This window comes from Jaculus jaculus, chromosome 3 (genome assembly GCF_020740685.1).
Source record: "Jaculus jaculus isolate mJacJac1 chromosome 3, mJacJac1.mat.Y.cur, whole genome shotgun sequence".
NCBI classification, from domain to species: Eukaryota; Metazoa; Chordata; class Mammalia; order Rodentia; family Dipodidae; genus Jaculus; species Jaculus jaculus.
The window spans coordinates 16623250-16639953 of record NC_059104.1 but is presented as its reverse complement, the minus strand read 5'-3'; the positions used below and the strand labels follow the sequence as shown (position 1 = coordinate 16639953).

The window sequence follows — 16704 nt, the reverse complement described above, 5'->3', positions numbered from 1 at the left end:
AGATGGCCCAGCAGTTAAGGCACTTGCCTGGGAAGCCTAAGGACCCATGTTCAACTCTCCAGATCCCACGTAAGCCAGACACACAATGAGGCAAGCACAAGGGTGCACATGCCCACCAGGTGGCACAGGCGTCTGGAGTGAGATTTCCATGGCTGAGGCCCTGGCATGCCAATTCTTTCTCTTTCGCTAGGTCTCTCTCCCTAAAATATTAAAATAAATAAAGCATCATCAGAGAGATGCAAATTGAGATGATTTACAGAGAAACTTGAGGACTCCTCTCCACGGGAGGTGACAGTGGTGATGACGGTGATAATAAGGATAAGTGATAATAAGTGATAATAAGGAAGACCCCTTGATTACAGCCTACAGTCACCATTTCCACATCACAGGTGAGAACAGCGTATTTGCTATTGCCTAAAACGTATACAAAGATGCCAGGTCTTCACAACCCACATTACAAAACTAGGGCTGGAGAGATGGTTTAGTGGTTATAAGGTGCTTGCCAACTAAGCCGAAGGACCCAGGTTTGATTCCCCAGGACCCACGTAAGCCAGCTGCACTTGGTGGAACATGTGTCTGGAGTTTGTTTGCAGGGGCTGAAGGTACTGGAATGCCCATTCTCTCCTTCCCTCCCTCTCTCTCTATTTGCCCTCTTTCTCTCTCACTTGCTTTCAAAATAATAAAATTAAACTAAATTAAGAAAAAAAAGATTTACAAAACTTCTCAAAGGAAGAGAAACAAGTCACAATCTACAGATATTCCCAGGAGGTAAAGATGTACTACTTCTAGTTATTAGGACTTTATCTTTAAATGACAACTTTAATTACCAAAAAAAAAAAAAAAAAAAGGCGAGGCTGGACAGAGGGCTCCACAGTTAAGGCTCTTGCTTACAAAGCCTAAGGACCTGGGCTCAATTCCCCAATACCTACGTAAAACCAGATGTTCAAGGTGGTGCTTGCCTCTGGAGTTTGTTTGTAGTGGCTACAGGCCCTGGTGCACCTGTTCTCCCTCACACACACATAAATAGAAAAATAAACAGGGCTGGAGAGATGGCTTAGCAGGTAAGGCATTTGCCTGCAAAGCCAAAGGACCTCAGTTTGATTCCCCAGGACCCAAGTAAGCCAGATGCACAAGAGGGTGCACACGTCTGGAGTTCATTTGTAGTGGCTGGAGGCCCTGGTGTGCCCATTCTCTCTCTCTTTCTCTCTCTCTCTCTCTCTCTCTCTCTCTCTCTCTCTCTCTCTCTCTCTCTCTGTGTGTGTGTGTGTGTGTGTGTGTGTGTGTGTCTGCCTTTCTCTCGTGTGCTCTATGAAATATATATATATATATATATATATATGTATATATGTAAATAAATAAATAAATTTTAAAAAGGAAAATTATGGGGCAGGGTAAGTGGCTCAGCAGATGACGGCCTGAATTGGATTGCCCAGCACCACCTGAAAAGCTGCATGTGGGCCACGTGCGCCTGGAACCCCAGCCCTGCGGAGGATGGAGATGGGAGAACTGCGGAGGCCTAACTACCAACCTGCAACTCTAGGAAGAGACTGTCTCAGGAAACGAAAGCAGAATGATGGAGGAGGACCCGGGAACATTCTCTGATCCCTGCACACATCTGGTATTTGCGCGCATGTGTGCCAGGTACATGTACTCTCTCTCTCTCTCTCTCTCTCTCTCTCTCTCTCTCTCTCTCTCTGGGTCAAGGTAAAAAGCTACCTAGGATGCCAGCAGTACAAATGTTCCTGGGCTCCTGCCACCTGCCTGGCTCTGGCAGCTCCTCTGCAAAGACGCCCAGAGCCCAGCTCTCTTCATAACCACTGAGATCACAGCTGACCTCGGGACACTATCGCAGGACCTCCCAACACGAAAAGCACCGAACACGGCACTTCAGGCCTCACCAGTAAACGGCAACAGAGCCGGGCGTGGTGGCGCGCGCCTTCGATCCCAGCGCTGGGGAGGTAGAGGTAGGAGGATCACTGTGAGTCTGAGACCAGCCTGAGACTCTCTAGTGAATTCTAGGTCAGGCTGGGCCAGAATGAGAGCCTTCCTCAAAAACAAGAAAAAGAAAAAAAAAAAAAAAAGAAAGGAAGGAAGGAAGGAAAAACTACAACAGAAGCCAAGGAAAACATATGTTAAAATAAAATCAATCTGAGGGCTGGAGAGATGGCTCAGCAGTGAAGGCACTTGCCTGCAAAGCCAAAGAACCAGGTTCAATTCCCCAGGACCCTCATAAGCCAGATGCACAAGGTGGAACATATGTCTGGAGTTCATTTGCAGTGGCTGGAGACTCTGGTGTGTTCTCTCTCTCTCTCTCTCTCTCTCTCTCTCTCTCTCTTTCTGCCTCTTTGTCTGTCTGTTGCTCTCAAATAAACAAACAAAAATAATTTTAAAATGCCGAGCAGAGCGGTGGGCACCTTGAAGCCTGACACTGGGAAGGTGGAGAAAAGCGGGTCCCTGGGGCACACTGCATGCCAGTCTAGCCTACCAGGTGAACTCCAGGCCAGTGAGAAACCTTAACTCACAAAGAGGTGGGCAGTTCTCCTAAAGACGGCATCTGATTTTGCCCTTGGCCTCCACAGGCACGAGCTCACACTCACACATGTAATATTTTTATTACATGCTGTTGTTTTCTGTTGCTTTATTTTTGTTTTCTTGTGGGGTTTTTTTGTTTTTGTTTTTGTTTTGTTTTTGAGGGAGGGTCTCGCTCCAGCCCAGGCTGACCTGGAATTCACTATGCAATCTCAACGTGGCCTCGAACTCCTGGCGATCCTCCTACCTCTGCCTCCCGAGTGCTGGGATTAAAGGTGTGCGCCACCACGCCCAGCTTGGTTGTTGTTTTGACACAAGGCTTGCTATATATATATCTCATGATAGCATTAGATTTGTGATTCTCTGGCCTCAGCCTCCCAAGTACAGGGGTTATATTCATGTGTCACCACACCCAGTTAATCTATGTAACTCTTAATTTATTGTATTTTATTTTTGGATTTTCGAAGTAGGGTCTCACTCCAGCCCAGGCTGACCTGGAATTCACCACGGAGTCTCAGGGTGGCCTCGAACTCACGGCGATCCTCCTACCTCTGCCTGCCGAGTGCTGAGATTAAAGGCGTGCGCCACCACGCAGGGCAGTAACTCTTTAATTTACAAGAAACCACCCCAGAATGCTTCTGATGATTCAAGCAAAGTGCACATGTGAAGTTGGGTGTCACTTACCTTCCGGTAAATCATGTGGCACATGGCGACCCGGAGCCTCATGCCCGCACACTGAACGTGATAAAAATACAAGTGGTGCAGAATTGCCAAGATGAGCGTGCACACGGCCAGCACCGTGGCGTAGCCGTAAGCTGTGTGCAAAGCCGCGGAATCAGTGGGATCATAATTTTCAAAATAACTAATGATTTTCCCCAAAAATAGGGGCTGAACTACTTTGGCGCCTTCCTAAAAGAAAAAAAAAAGAAAAAGTAGTCGTTACAAACACAGGCCACACCAAATTCTCTCAACACAAGCCTCACTTCTGAGAATGCAACAAAAGGGCATCTGGACAAAGTATGGCGCTCATCACTAACCTAAAAGAAACAGCTGCTTTCCTCTTTAAAACAGCAAACGGGGGCTGGAGAGATGGCTTAGCGGTTAAGCGCTTGCCTGTGAAGCCTAAGGACCCCGGTTCGAGGCTCGGTTCCCCAGGTCCCACGTTAGCCAGATGCACAAGGGGGCGCACGCGTCTGGAGTTTGTTTGCAGTGGCTGGAGGCCCTGATGCACCCATTCTCTCTCTCTCTCTCTCTCTCTCTCTCTCTCTGCCTCTTTCTCTCTCTGTCACTTTCAAATAAATAAATAAAAATACACCAAAAACAATTTTTTTAAAGCAGCAAACGGTCATTTTAACCTAAAATCAAGGTCACAAGTTCAAAAACAACAGTGTGTCTGGCACGCTGTGTTTGGTCCACTGGAGGTGCTCAGAAAGTGTTAGAATGGGTACCTACAACGCACGGGCAGGGTGCCAAAGTAAGTCTTGGCAGATGGATCGGGGAAAGGTGGCCAGAGAGGAAAAGGTAAGTTAGGAATCTGCTTTGATGCCGACAGGGCTGCTCTTGATCTGCCCCGTTCCCTCTGACCTCCCACCTGCCACCTGGCCCGACAGGACGTGAATGAAGGTGGGTCATTCACAAGAGCACCCCTCCCACCGCCCCGGTCCAAGATCGGAGCACAGGTACGGATGCCAACAGAGAACTGTTGCGGCGGCCCAAGCTGCACACGTTGGTACATTCACGCTTCTGCTGGGCATTCTGGAAAGCAGCCAGGCTTGTGGAAACCACAGACTCTTGGCTCCTGGGGTACCCGGAGGAATTCCCACAGGCACTGGAACTCAAGAACTTCACTGCGATCCACACAAGGGGAGCTAAAAGACACCGGTGCGCAGGGCTCTCCATCCATCTTACCTGGTTGGGCACTGATTTTTGAAGAAACCTTAATCATCATCTGTTCTCTAAGAACAAGAACCTTACACTAATGAGGTGGGGGGGCCCTAGGGCTTACCTTCTGAAGGAGATATTGGAAAGTCATTTTCTGTCCCTCAATTAAAAACAAAGAAGCAGACCCAATACAATACAGTGACAATCCTGACTTGCTCCCTGATGCTGCCACACAGCCACCCTCCACCCTTCATAAGGGACGCTCCACCATCCAAGGATATCAATCAAGTGCTCACTGCAAATCCAGGTCGCTAAATGTCAACGTATAGACCCCATGTTATTTTTCTCCTTCTCAAAGGACAAAAATGCCAAAAGTTTAGGAATCTTTCAAGAACTTGACTTTGAACAAGCTTTTCCTTTTCAACAATCACCCTGAGGGAAACAAACAGGCAAACAGCTGACCGGCTTGCTTTTGATAATTACAAATCTAACAGCATTTCTTCCCAACTGACTGGCGTCCAGTCAGTATATTTAGAGAGGATGTCTCGGTCCTTCAAATGAGCCACTATGTCAAATCCCACACTCCAGTTCAACTGTGTGTGTGCACGCGCACACACCTGGAGCTCTTGGGAGTTTTTGTAAAGACATGCTATTCAATAGAAGAATTATAATCAAGCTCATCAGATTCCATGCCCACCAAAAAGGCTCCTTGCCCCTTCAGCATACCCTATCTCAAGAGGCACTATGAGTTTATGGAAGGGCATCTGACAACCATGGTCAGTCACACTGGCTGTTCAGAGGTGACCAAGAGGAAACTCTGAAGACGGGCAACATGCAGGAAGGAGGCCACGCTATACACCTGGGGACTCTTAAGTCCTGGGTAGCCCAGGACAGCCGAGTCAGTACCACAGGAACCTTGATCCCCCTCTGCAGGAGTCCACAGGTAACTCATCCCAAGCTCACGTGTACTGAGGCTCCACATGTAGCAAGGGAGCTACCCTACCAGTGCCTACTGCACAGTTCACCTGGCATGGGCGTCGGGGTGGCCCGCAGGTAACGGCAGATCCAGCGAATACAGAGAACAGGCGTATCCAGAGGAAGCCAGGTCCCTGTTACCTAGTTGTATAAATCTCCATTCTGGGACCTAACATGCAGCAATCCAGTGAAGCGAGCAGCTCATTAATGAGTAACAGTTAGCAGTACTTGCCTATCCCCCCCTCCCACGGACCTGTCCAGTCCTAACTCTAAACTCAGAAGGAACAAGACAGCTCCTAATCAAACTTGCAACTAACCAAACTTTAGCTTCCTGTCTGTGGCAGAGGGTGGCACCAGGGAGGTTTTAGACCCACAGATGCCCAGATTCAGATTGCGTTGATGGACTGGATGGGGCCGAACCGCCTCCTCCCTCGAGACTCTGGAGGGCAGAAACAAACCCCAGATAAGCATCCTTAGCCTCTGCTCTGCCCCATCCCTGTGGCTAAGAGGAGGCAGGAGGGTGAAGACACGCTGTGTGCCAACTTACAGATTCATGGAAGGCTTTAATCAGGGCTGTTTCCAAATGACATGAATCAAAATAAAGATGAGCCAGGCATGGTGGTGCACGCCTTTAACCCCAGCACTCAGGAGACTGAGGTAGGAGGATCACTGTGAGTTTGAGGCCAGCCTGAGACTACGTAATGGATTCCAGGCTAGCCTGGGCTAGAGAGAGACCCTATCTCAAAAAAGAAAAAAAAAAAAAAAAGAACGAGAGAAAAAGAAAAAAAAATTCATATGAACCCAAGTACCATGAGGTTTCAACCACAAAATAAAGACCTTCTAATTCTTTTTTTGTAATTTTTAATATTTATTTATTTGAAAGATCCAAGGCCTTCTGCTGCTGCAAACAAAGTCCAGACGCATGTGCCACTTTGTGCATCTGGCTTTATGTAGGTACTAGGGAAATGAACCAAGCCATCAGGCTTTGCAAGCAAGCACCTTTAACCACAGAGCCTTTGCTATGGCACTCCCCCTCAATTAAGGTCTCACCAGGGAAGCCAAAGTGGCAAAAGAGAGAAGAAATAAAATCAGCCCCAAGCCAGATCAAGCTCCCACACATCGACATTGCCTGGTGCCAGGGAGACCTGCTAACTGACACGGGAGGGGCGATACACTCAGTCCATCTCAAACTGTGGGCATCTCTGCAGAATATGCAACTCTGTTTCTCCGATACAAAAATGATATAGTAATTAATGATGATAATTAGAGAAAAGGAGAGACAGAGGGAAACAGGAAAAAAAAAAGAACCACAAATCACCTACGTTAACCAAATGCACATCTCTGGGGTACTAAATTAGTGACTTTCTCGTTGCTGTGACGTTTACAGCTACCTGACCAGAGGCCACTCAAGGTAGGAAAGGGGTTTATTTCAGCTTACATTTCCAGGGTGTACCGTCCACTGTGATGGGAAGGCAGAGGTGTGTGAAGTGTGGTTGAGCCATAAAACGTTAAGGGCTGCCCCCAGGGCCCCATTTCTTTCAGCGAGGCTCTACCCTCCCCTAAAGGTTCCCCCACACACACCCCACCTTCCCAAACAGTGACACACCAGCTGAGGATCAAGTGTTCGAACACACGGGGCTGCAGGGGACATTTTACATTCAAACGAGGCAGCTATTAATTCAAAATGCAGGAAAAATAAGAAAAGAACATGCCAAGTGACTGAATGGACAGATGGATGCCAGGTGCACACTGGTACACACACCTGTACTCCCCAGTTACTCAGGATGCTGAAGCAAGAAGAGAACTTGAGCCCAAGAGTACTAGACCAGCCTGGGCAAACAGTGATGCCCAAACTCGATCAGTCAATCAATAAGCAAATAAAATGTGTGCTCAAAAAAAAAAAAAAGAGAGAGAGAGAGAGAGAGAGCTGGAGAGATGGCTCAGCAGTTAAGGCATTTGCCTGCAAAGCCAAAGGACCCAGGTTCGATTCCCCAGGACCCGCATAAGCCAGATGCACAAGGGGCACATGTGTCAGGAGTTCGTTTGCAGTGGCTACAGGCCCTGGCGTGCCCATTCTCTCTGTCTGTCTGTCTCTCTTCTCTCTATCTCTCTCGCTCTCTGCTTGCAAATAAATAAATAAAAATTAAAAGATTTAGGGCTGGAGAGATGGCTTAGTGGTTAAGCGCTTGCCTGTGAAGCCTAAGGACCCCGGTTCCAGGCTCCATTCCCCAGGACCCACATTAGCCAGATGCACAAGGGGGCAAGGGGGTGCACACGTATGGAGTTCGGTTGCAGTGGCTAGAAGCCCTGGCATGCCCATTCTCTCTCTGTGTGCCTCTTTCTCTCTCTGTCTGTCACACTCAAATAAATAAATAAATAAAAATTAAAAGATTTAAAAGAATAAAAGAGGGAAACAAGCCCTGGCTAGATACAAAGATACTAAAGTAGTAATGTGTTTGCATAGCAATGGTATTATCATATTTCAGGGACAAGACTAAGCCTTAAAAGTGTACGCCAAAATGTTTATAGACCAAAGGGTGTGTGTCATATCTGGGAATGGCTTCACAAGGGACTCGGCAGGATTTCAGACAACTCCTCTGTTCACAAGTTGAAAATGGTAAAAGATGGCTCTTTGGGGTAGAGAGGGGTTTCTGATCCTAGACTGTCTGTGGATTTCTGAAACGCTCTTAATAGTCTAAGAAAGGAAATGGTCTCACGAAGCTTGGCCCCTGTGGGCAAGCAGCTAAGCAGGGCACTCCACAGATCGACAAACTCTCTTCCTCACACCCACCCTCCTCCGAGGGGTGAGCACAGGGGAGCCCGGGATTGCAGGCACCTGGAAATCAGCACGCCCCAAGTGTTTCACAGCTCCTGAACTCTTCCCTGCCTCTATCAGAGAAGCTCTGGGGACAACCACAAATGCGGTATGGCCCAGCACAAGTTAGGACTGCTTTCATGATTTCAGTCCAGGGAAGCTGAGCCGGAGGAGCTTGGTGACAGAGCGAGCGCCTGGCATGCACAAAGCCTTGGGTTTAATCCTCGGCACTACAAAAAAAAAAAAAAAAAAAACTGGGGGAAAAGAAAACAAGAGCTTGAGAAAAGACGTATTCCATTTTTCGTGGCCAAGGTAACAGCTTTCACAAGGAGCTTTCAAAACCCCATTGTTGCATATGCAGGATCATGGCAGAACAAGAATTGTGAGCAGTCATTTGTAAAAGCCACCTTTTCCTGGCAGCTGTTGGAAGGTTTAAGCTTGATCATAGGGTTTTTTTTTTGTTGTTATTGTTGTTGTTTTTTTTTTTTTAGTTGCTGGTCTGCTCTGGGCTGTCTACCATTATGAATGCAATCTTTTTCAAAAGAATCAGCTGCCCCCCTGACTTTTTATAGAAGACAGATTAAAAGTATTTACCCTTCTTCCTGACATGTGATCACCATGAACCTGCCTGAGCTAACGTAAGGCTCCCAAGACACTGTCTGCTTCTTTCAATGTTTCCTCCACCTTTCCCTTACTGGGTCCTGTCAGCAGCTGAGGGTGTCCTTGCTCCTGGCATCAACTCTTCAATCTCCTGATGATCAGGGGCGAGGAGCACTTACAAGAAGGAGCCGTAAGACACAAAGGCCTGCTGCAACTCTGTGGCCATCTGAACGGAAAGTGTCCTCCACAGCCTCATGTGTTTGTGATTAAGCCTAAACCCAGCCCCCAGCTGGTAGCAATTTGGAAGGTAGAGTCTTGTGGGAGGAGGTGTGTCACCGGAGGCCAGACCCTGAGGTTAATAGCCCAGCTTTCCAGTGTTAGCCAGGTCTTGCTGCTTCTTGCCAGCTGCTGTGGCAAGATGCGTCACCCAGTCTCTGCTCTGCCCTGCCAAGATGGAGCTTCCCCTTGAGACTGCCAGCCAAAATAAGCGCTCTTCTCCCATCAGCTGCTTTGGGTAGCGAACTATAACAACTTCTCAGAGCAAAGCGCAAGTATCACTGGAGAGCTCAGATGACTGCATCCTGCCTAGGAGCTGGGTTCCGTAAGGAGGATGACCTGAGACATTCACCTCCAGCAGCTTCCCACAGACTCTACATGCAGAGCAAAAATCCTTGGCCGAAGGTCAATTCAGTGGACTACGCTGGCAGACTCCAACCAGGTCTATCTGCTAACAACAAGTAAAGCCTATAGGACAAACAATGTCATTGTCACCCAAGACCGCCTCTGGTCCCTGCAGGGTGCTCATCTGAACAGTGTCTTACCAATGGACGGGAACAGCTTGAATATGGGGGACAGCCTGGCCTCAACAATGTAGAGGTTTTCCCCTGCCATCATGGAGCTTCCCCTCGAGTCTGTGAGCCAAAATAAAGCTATTTTTCCCACAAGCTGCTCTTGGTTGGGTGATTTCTACCAGCAAATGCAAACCTGACTGCAACCAGCACCCAAGAAATAAGTGGCCCTCCCAAGAGCAGCACTCTCCCTTGAGCACACTGGTCAGTAGTTTGTCACTGTGGCATGGGGCAGAGCTCACTCTTCCCATCTTCCATGCTGGGTCACCCTTTAATACCCAAAGAGCACGCTAAGCAGGAACTGCGTTGCCCTCTCGCTTCAAATCAACTGGCCACCCGTCTCACCCCACCAAAGGCGTGTGTGACAATTCCCCTCCCCACTGCATCAAAGGACATGCCCTCCTGTGGAACTGTAGCCTTCACCACTATGGTCATGGACTTGCAAGACCATCCTATGTCCTAAGACAGCCACCAGGGGCACAAGCTGCTCAGTCAAATTTTTCAACATCCCCCTCCAGCAGGCAGTTAAGACCTGGGCAGGAGACTGTCTTACTGGTGGATCCTGGCAGACAGCCTTCAAGACAGCAGGCCTTTACCCTCGTGGCTTTCTACTGAATGTCCACTTCTACCTTTTCTGCAAATGCCAGCCTACCAAAACTCTACCTTTGCCCGGCAATCTATCGCAGCCACAGGGACAAGAAGCCAGGAAGAGTGGCAAACACGGTCACCAGACTTCAAGTCAGATCTCCTGGGGACAGCTCTCGGTGCCCCTGGGAAGGGCCTCTGTTTACCTGGGAGGGGAGAAATGTCAATACCTTCCCAAGAAAGCATTTATCAGATTTGGCAAGATTAAGTCGACAATTACTTGTCAGGCACCAGTAAAATGTCTTACATTATTCTGGGCTCTGATCCAAACACACTGCTTCCAAACCACAGGATATGTCTCCTCACGGCTGATCAACGATGGCTCTTAGTACCTTACAACCTTTACTGAGCACTGACATTGTCACATCATGGTATATATAAAAACAGTGCCATCCTTCCATTGACACTGGATCTTAATTCGCTGAAAGGAGAAACAGTCATGCCCTTGAGCTTCGGTAAATTACCCCTTCCAATGACACAGTCCAAACGGTCTAGCCCCAAGCTTCTTCTCAGAGCTCAACACTCCGTCTTGTTTCTGATCCCCATGCATTTCAGTACTGACCCACAGCTGGCAAGGCCACTCCATGTACGTCCAAAGACAGTTCCCTGGGTATTAAAAGTATTTCCCTTGCTATGAGTTCAAGGCCAGCCTAAGACGACATAGGGAATTCCAAGTCAGCCTGGGCTAGAGTGAGACCTTACCTCAAAAAAAAAAAAAAAAGAAAGAAAGAAAGAAAGAGAAAGAGAGAGGGGATTTACCTCAATTAATGTAAAAATTCCCAAAATGACATAAGATCTCCAGTAACACTTTATGATCGCTTTTGTTAAGGAAGGCTTCCGTGCATCCTTCTGGGCTCTCAGAACTTCTTTATCCCAGTACCTAGGACAGAGGGACAAGAGCTACATCAGGAGCGGTGTGCATTGCCGGGTGGTGAAATGGGGGAGACAAAAGCTTATTGCACAGCGGCCCGCATAGCTGTCCCTGGGGCTCCTGATAGACATGGGCGGCGTGTGATGAAAACGGGGCCTCCAGGGGTAGTCTTGGGAAAGAAGCTACGGCTGAGCTCAGCTGGGTTTGGTAACTCCCTTGGTAGGCAGAGAAGCTGGATATCAGCTCTGGCGACATCATCAATCTCAGGATTCCAGGGCCCATGGTGGCTGGGTCTCCCCATTTCTTTTATTTTTTTTTCTCAAATTTTTATTAACATCTTCCATGACTATAAAAAATATCCTATGGTAATACCCTCCCTCCCCCCCCCACCACTTTCCCCTTTGAAACTCCACTCTCCATCATATCCCCTCCCCGTCTCAATCAGTCTCTCTTTTATTTTGATGTCATGATCTTTTCCTCCTCTTATGATGGTCTTGTGTAGGTAGTGTCAGGCGCTGTGAGGTCATGGCGGTTAAGGCAGAGAGAACTAAAGTTTTCCCCCAAGGGGTCACCTGGGCAAGCCAGCCTGAAGAGAGGTGCATGGTGGGGGGGGGGAGGTGGATCTGACAGAAAGCAAAGGACACCCAGCTGTCACCCAGTGCGCCTTCAGAAGGTCCCTTCCTCTTTCCCTCTCTCCACTGCCTCCGCTTACGCCTGCAGCTCCTCGCCCAGGTGCTTGGAGCGGTCTTGCGGGAGCACCGAGTACATGTCATCTTCCTCCAGCCTCCGCTTATGACCCACTTTGAACAAGGGGTTCAGCCACCTGTCGAAAAACAAGGGGAAAGGAATGACATACACACGAAACTGGACCTCTGCGTTCTTGAGTTTTGCAAACATTTACATCTCAAATATACAAGAGCAGAACGAAAATTAAACATGGGCTTACACACACACACACACACACACACACACACACACACACACCAGTTCTACCCACTGAGAGGCCCTGGAGACAGCGACAGCCGAGTCATGGAGAACACTCAGGTGCCCACATCTGGATTTCTTTTGTTTGTGTTTTTAATGATAAATTATGAGGTTGACTTTCAGGAGAGTGAGGATTAAGAGGGAAGGCAAGGGCTGGAGAGATGGCTTAGCGGTTAAGGCGTTTTCCTGCAAAGCCAAAGGATCCCAGTTCGATTCTCCGGGACCCATATTTTAGCCAGATACACAAGGGGGAGCATGCGTCTGGAGTTCGTTTGCAGTGGATGGAGGCCCTGGCGCGCCCATTCTCTCTCTCTCTCTCCCTCTCTCTCTCTCTCTCTCTCTCTCTCTCTCTCTTCCTCCCTCCCTCTTTCTCTCTCAAATAAATCAATAAATCAATAAATAAAATATTTTTTTTAAAAAGAGGGAAGGCAAGCAGGAAAGCCCAAACCAAAAGAAATTCTCCCCCTTCAGCAGCGGGGGGTACGAGGAACCCCCTCACATAAGGAAGAAATGGCAAAGGAAGGTAAGTGGGCCAAAGGAGCTCGCAAACATGTTTCAGGCCCACTGATGTAGATCAGACATCCAGGTAGGATGGGCCTTATCAACAGACTCGGGCCTGTAAGAGATCCAGCGGGATGGGGGACTCAAGAGGCTGACTCGGGAAGGGCCAGCCTGCAGGGGTGCTGAGCCCAGGAAAAGTGGAGGAAGGAGCAAGAAGCTGTTTCTAAGGAGTTGCTGCTCGCAGCCCTGTAGGACGAGCCCGAATCGGACTCAAATTCTAGCTCTGCCAGGGCAGGCAAGGTGGCATCCATGTGTCTGTGACGGATCTTGGTTTCTTAATGCATTCGCCGCTAAGAGGAACAAGAGCTCCGAAAAGAAAGATTGAATTACAAAAGGCTGGGTAGAGAAAAGACGAGACTGGCCATGAACATTTATTTGCTTGCGCCATAAAATCAACAAGCGTTCAAGGAACTGATCCGAAAGAAAGAGGAGGGGCAGCCCAAAGGAGTTCCATTAGGCAAATCTGGGGTGGCTTGGGCAGGTGAACAATGATAGCAGGGAATTACAACCATGGAGCACAAATGAATTTGTGAATCCTGACTCGACACTACGGGCCTGACTCGACACTACGGGGAAGAGAAGGAAAAGCTCTTGCGTACAGAAAGGAGGCAGTCGGAAAAACCCCAACAGAAGCTTTAAAACTAGTGGCGGGGGCCTGAGGAGATGGCTCAGTGGTTAAAAGCACTTGCTTGCAAAGCCTGCTGGCCCAGATCCAGTTCACCAGTACCCACGCAAAGCTGGGCCCAAAGCGTGGTACACGTGTCTGGTGTTTTCTTCTTTTTTAAATATCTTATGGATTTATTTCTTTGCAAGAGGGGAGAGAGAGAAGGAGCATCAGGCCTCCTGCCGCTGCAAACAGACTCCAGATGCCTGTGCCACTCTGTGGGTCTTGTTTCACGTGGACACTGGGGAACAGAACCCAGGGTGTCCGGCTCTGTAGGCAGATACCTTCAAACGCTGAGCCATCTCCGCAGTCCTCATCTGGTATTTTCTTGTGGCAACAAGAGACCCTGATGTGCATGCACATGTGCCTACCACATATAATGAACATAAAAAGTATATTAAGAACTAATGGAGGGGCTGGAGAGATGGCTTGGTGGTTAAGGCATTTACCTACAAAGCCAAAGGATCCCGGTTCGATTCCCCAAGACCCACGTAAGCCAGATGCACAAGAAGGCACATGCATCTGGAGTTCATCTACAGTGGCTAGAGGCCCTGGTGCGCCCACTTTCTCCATCTCTCTATCTCTCTCTCTCTCTCTCTCTCTCTCTCTCCCTCTTTCTCTCTCTCAAATAAATAAAATATATTGAAAAAAATAATGGAGGGAAAACTGATGGGAAGTGGGTTACTTATATAACCTCCAATTATCTTCCTACAAATTACTTATTAACTACAAAAGAAAAATAGTAACATGGCATAGGACCAAATAGAAGAAATGATTCAAGAATTTGTATTATTTGTAGAAAGTCAAAATAATCATTATCCATTAAGAATCATTTAAGAGGTCTGGAGAGATGGCTTAGCAGTTAAGGCGCTTGCCTGTGAAGCCTAAGGACCCAGGTTCGATTCTTCAGGTCCCATGTAAGCCAGATGCACAAGGGGGCGCACATGCCTGGAGTTCGTTTGCTGTGACTGGAGGCCCTGGTGTGCCCATTCTCTCTGTCTGTCACTCTCAAATAAATAAATAAAATAAACAACATAAAAATAAAGAATCATTTAAGAAACAAACAGAGACACAGTCAAGATGGAGAAGTATGGGCTGGTGCGGAGACCCCACTGGCTCTGCCCAGCGCCGCTACCCGTGACAGTTCATGACGCTATTAACCAAGGTATGGATGAGGAACTAGAAAGAGATGAGATGGAAGAGGTTGCCGGCACGATGGTGCATACAAGGTTAGTCAATGTGCGTGGAAGAAATACAAAGAGGATCAGAGATGGGCTCTGCTGGGATTGCTGTAGGCAGGGCTAGGTTGCGGCCCACTCGTGAATTTATGACCTTTACCTTCTCCATGCAAGCCACTGACCATGTCATAGACTGGGCTGCCAAGACTTTCTACCTGTCTGCCGGCCACCAGTCTGTGCCCATGGCATTCGGGGGAGGGGGAGCAATGGCGCCTCAGCGGGCATAGCTGCACAACACTCCCAGTGTTTGGCTGTGTGGTATGGGCACTGCCCAGGCTTGAAGGTGGTTAGCCCACGGAGTTCGGAGGATGCAAAAGGACTTAGTAAGTCAGCTATTCATGATAGCAATCCAGCGATGATGCTGGAGAACGAGTTGATGTACGGAGTTGCGTTTGAACTTTCTGCAGAAGAACAGTTGAGAGATTTTCTGGTTCCTATTGGAAAAGCTAAAGTAAAAAGGGGCGAGCAACACACAGATCCGTAGCCTCCCATTCGAGACCAGTGGGCCATTGCTTAGAAGCTGCAACTTTACGCTCTAAAGAGGGCATTGAATGCGAGGTGACAGGTATGTGCACCGTCAGACCAACGGACGTTGGAGCCAGAGAAACCAGTGTCATGAAGACAAACCGTCCTGTACCTGTGGAAGGAGGCTGACCACAGTTTGGAGAAGGAGCTGAAAGTTGGGCCAGGATAATGCAAGGCCCTGCGTTTAACTTCCCGGATGGACACTCCCGCTGTTCATGTCCGGGTGCTGACGTCCCCAGGCCTTATGCAAAGGTCCTAGAAGACAGCTCAGTCCCCCAGGCCAAGGGCATCATCTTTGCGATAAAGAAGACATTAAATATTTAATTCCACTTTGAATATTATCAAGTTACTGTGATTTATTTAAAATACTCACTGGGACTTCACCTGAAGGCCTCCCAGTTCATAAAGGGAGTCCTATGGCACCAACTGGTGTTTCATGCTGGAGAGAAGTTCAGATGTTTGAGTAGGAAACTCCACTCCCCTGCTCCAGACTCCATGCTTTTGTCTGCAACAGTGACCCTATCCTTTGAGTAAGATGAATGTAAAGAGGTACTCCCACAAGAGGGACAAGATGAAAGATATATCCAAAAAAGATAGCATATGCCTTAAGGGGAAAAAAGCTTACATTTACTGCTAGATTGTTTTGCTAAGGGGTAAAAATTCCTAATGACAGCCGGGCGTGGTGGCGCACGGCTTTAATCCGAGCACTCGGGAGGCAGAGGTAGGAGGATCACTGTGAGTTTGAGGCCACCCTGAGACTCCATAGTGAGTTCCAGGTCAGCCTGGGCTACAGTGAGACCCGACCTCGAAAACAAACAAACAAAAAAAAAAATTCCTAATGACTAAAAAAGAAATGAAAAGAAAAGAAACAAGCAGAACTAGCCCAAAGATAAACACTGTTTTGTTGATTTTGTAGGACAAGAACATATCCAAGAACAGGGAAACAGAGACCGTGTGCCCCTTACTAATGTGAACTATCAGTGGCAAAAGGAGAGTCTCCAACAACATCTGTTTAAAGAGATGACTCCATAGGTCATTACGGATGTAACCACAGAAACAGACCTAGGCTTTGCTACCCCGGGGGAGCTTGGTTCCTCCAAAGAAGCCAAGTCCAGGGGAGAGCAGATGCGACCTTTATTCCAACCCCTGTACCGAGGAGCCAGCCTGGTGCCCCCAGCCTGTCCCGTTGTGCTCTCTGGCTACCAGCCCAGCACCTCCACCACCTCTGGCCTATCGCGAAGCAGTTCCAGGTCTCAACCTCCTTCCAAAGAGAAGGTATCACCCTGGGAGATTTACTGCTAGACAGAGTTGAAACCTGCTGGTTCCTTTCTTCCATAGTTATTCTCAGCTTAGGTTCTTGGTACGGGAGCTGGCATGTTTGAAAAGGGGTCCTGAGCAGCCCTCTTGAATGAGCCTGGATGTGCTGAAAAGCCTCCAGCCTTGGAGTCTGCGCTTGGCTGCTTTTGATTAGTTGACTTTTAGCCAGCCATGTTCCCCTCTTCCCCCCCCCCGGCCCCTCTGGATGAGTCTTGGGCAGGTGGGGAGGATGGGTATCTGGAGATAATACC

The 16704-nt window shown here is 48.3% G+C and overlaps 1 protein-coding gene and 1 pseudogene across 1 annotated transcript in view; one reads left to right on the top strand and one right to left on the bottom strand.

The window, feature by feature from the left end:
- The window catches only part of Abcc4 (ATP binding cassette subfamily C member 4), a 287715-nt gene that overhangs the window by 222255 nt on the left and 48756 nt on the right, over positions 1 to 16704 (bottom strand). The window contains exons 2-4 of the mRNA XM_045145529.1: positions 11877 to 11987; positions 11053 to 11173; positions 3214 to 3438 (exon numbers count right to left, since the gene is read on the bottom strand). Coding sequence (XP_045001464.1) covers positions 3214 to 3438; positions 11053 to 11173; positions 11877 to 11987 — 457 coding nt within the window. The remainder of the gene's footprint in view (positions 1 to 3213; positions 3439 to 11052; positions 11174 to 11876; positions 11988 to 16704) is intronic.
- On the top strand, positions 14454 to 15460 carry LOC101600687 (annotated as a pseudogene).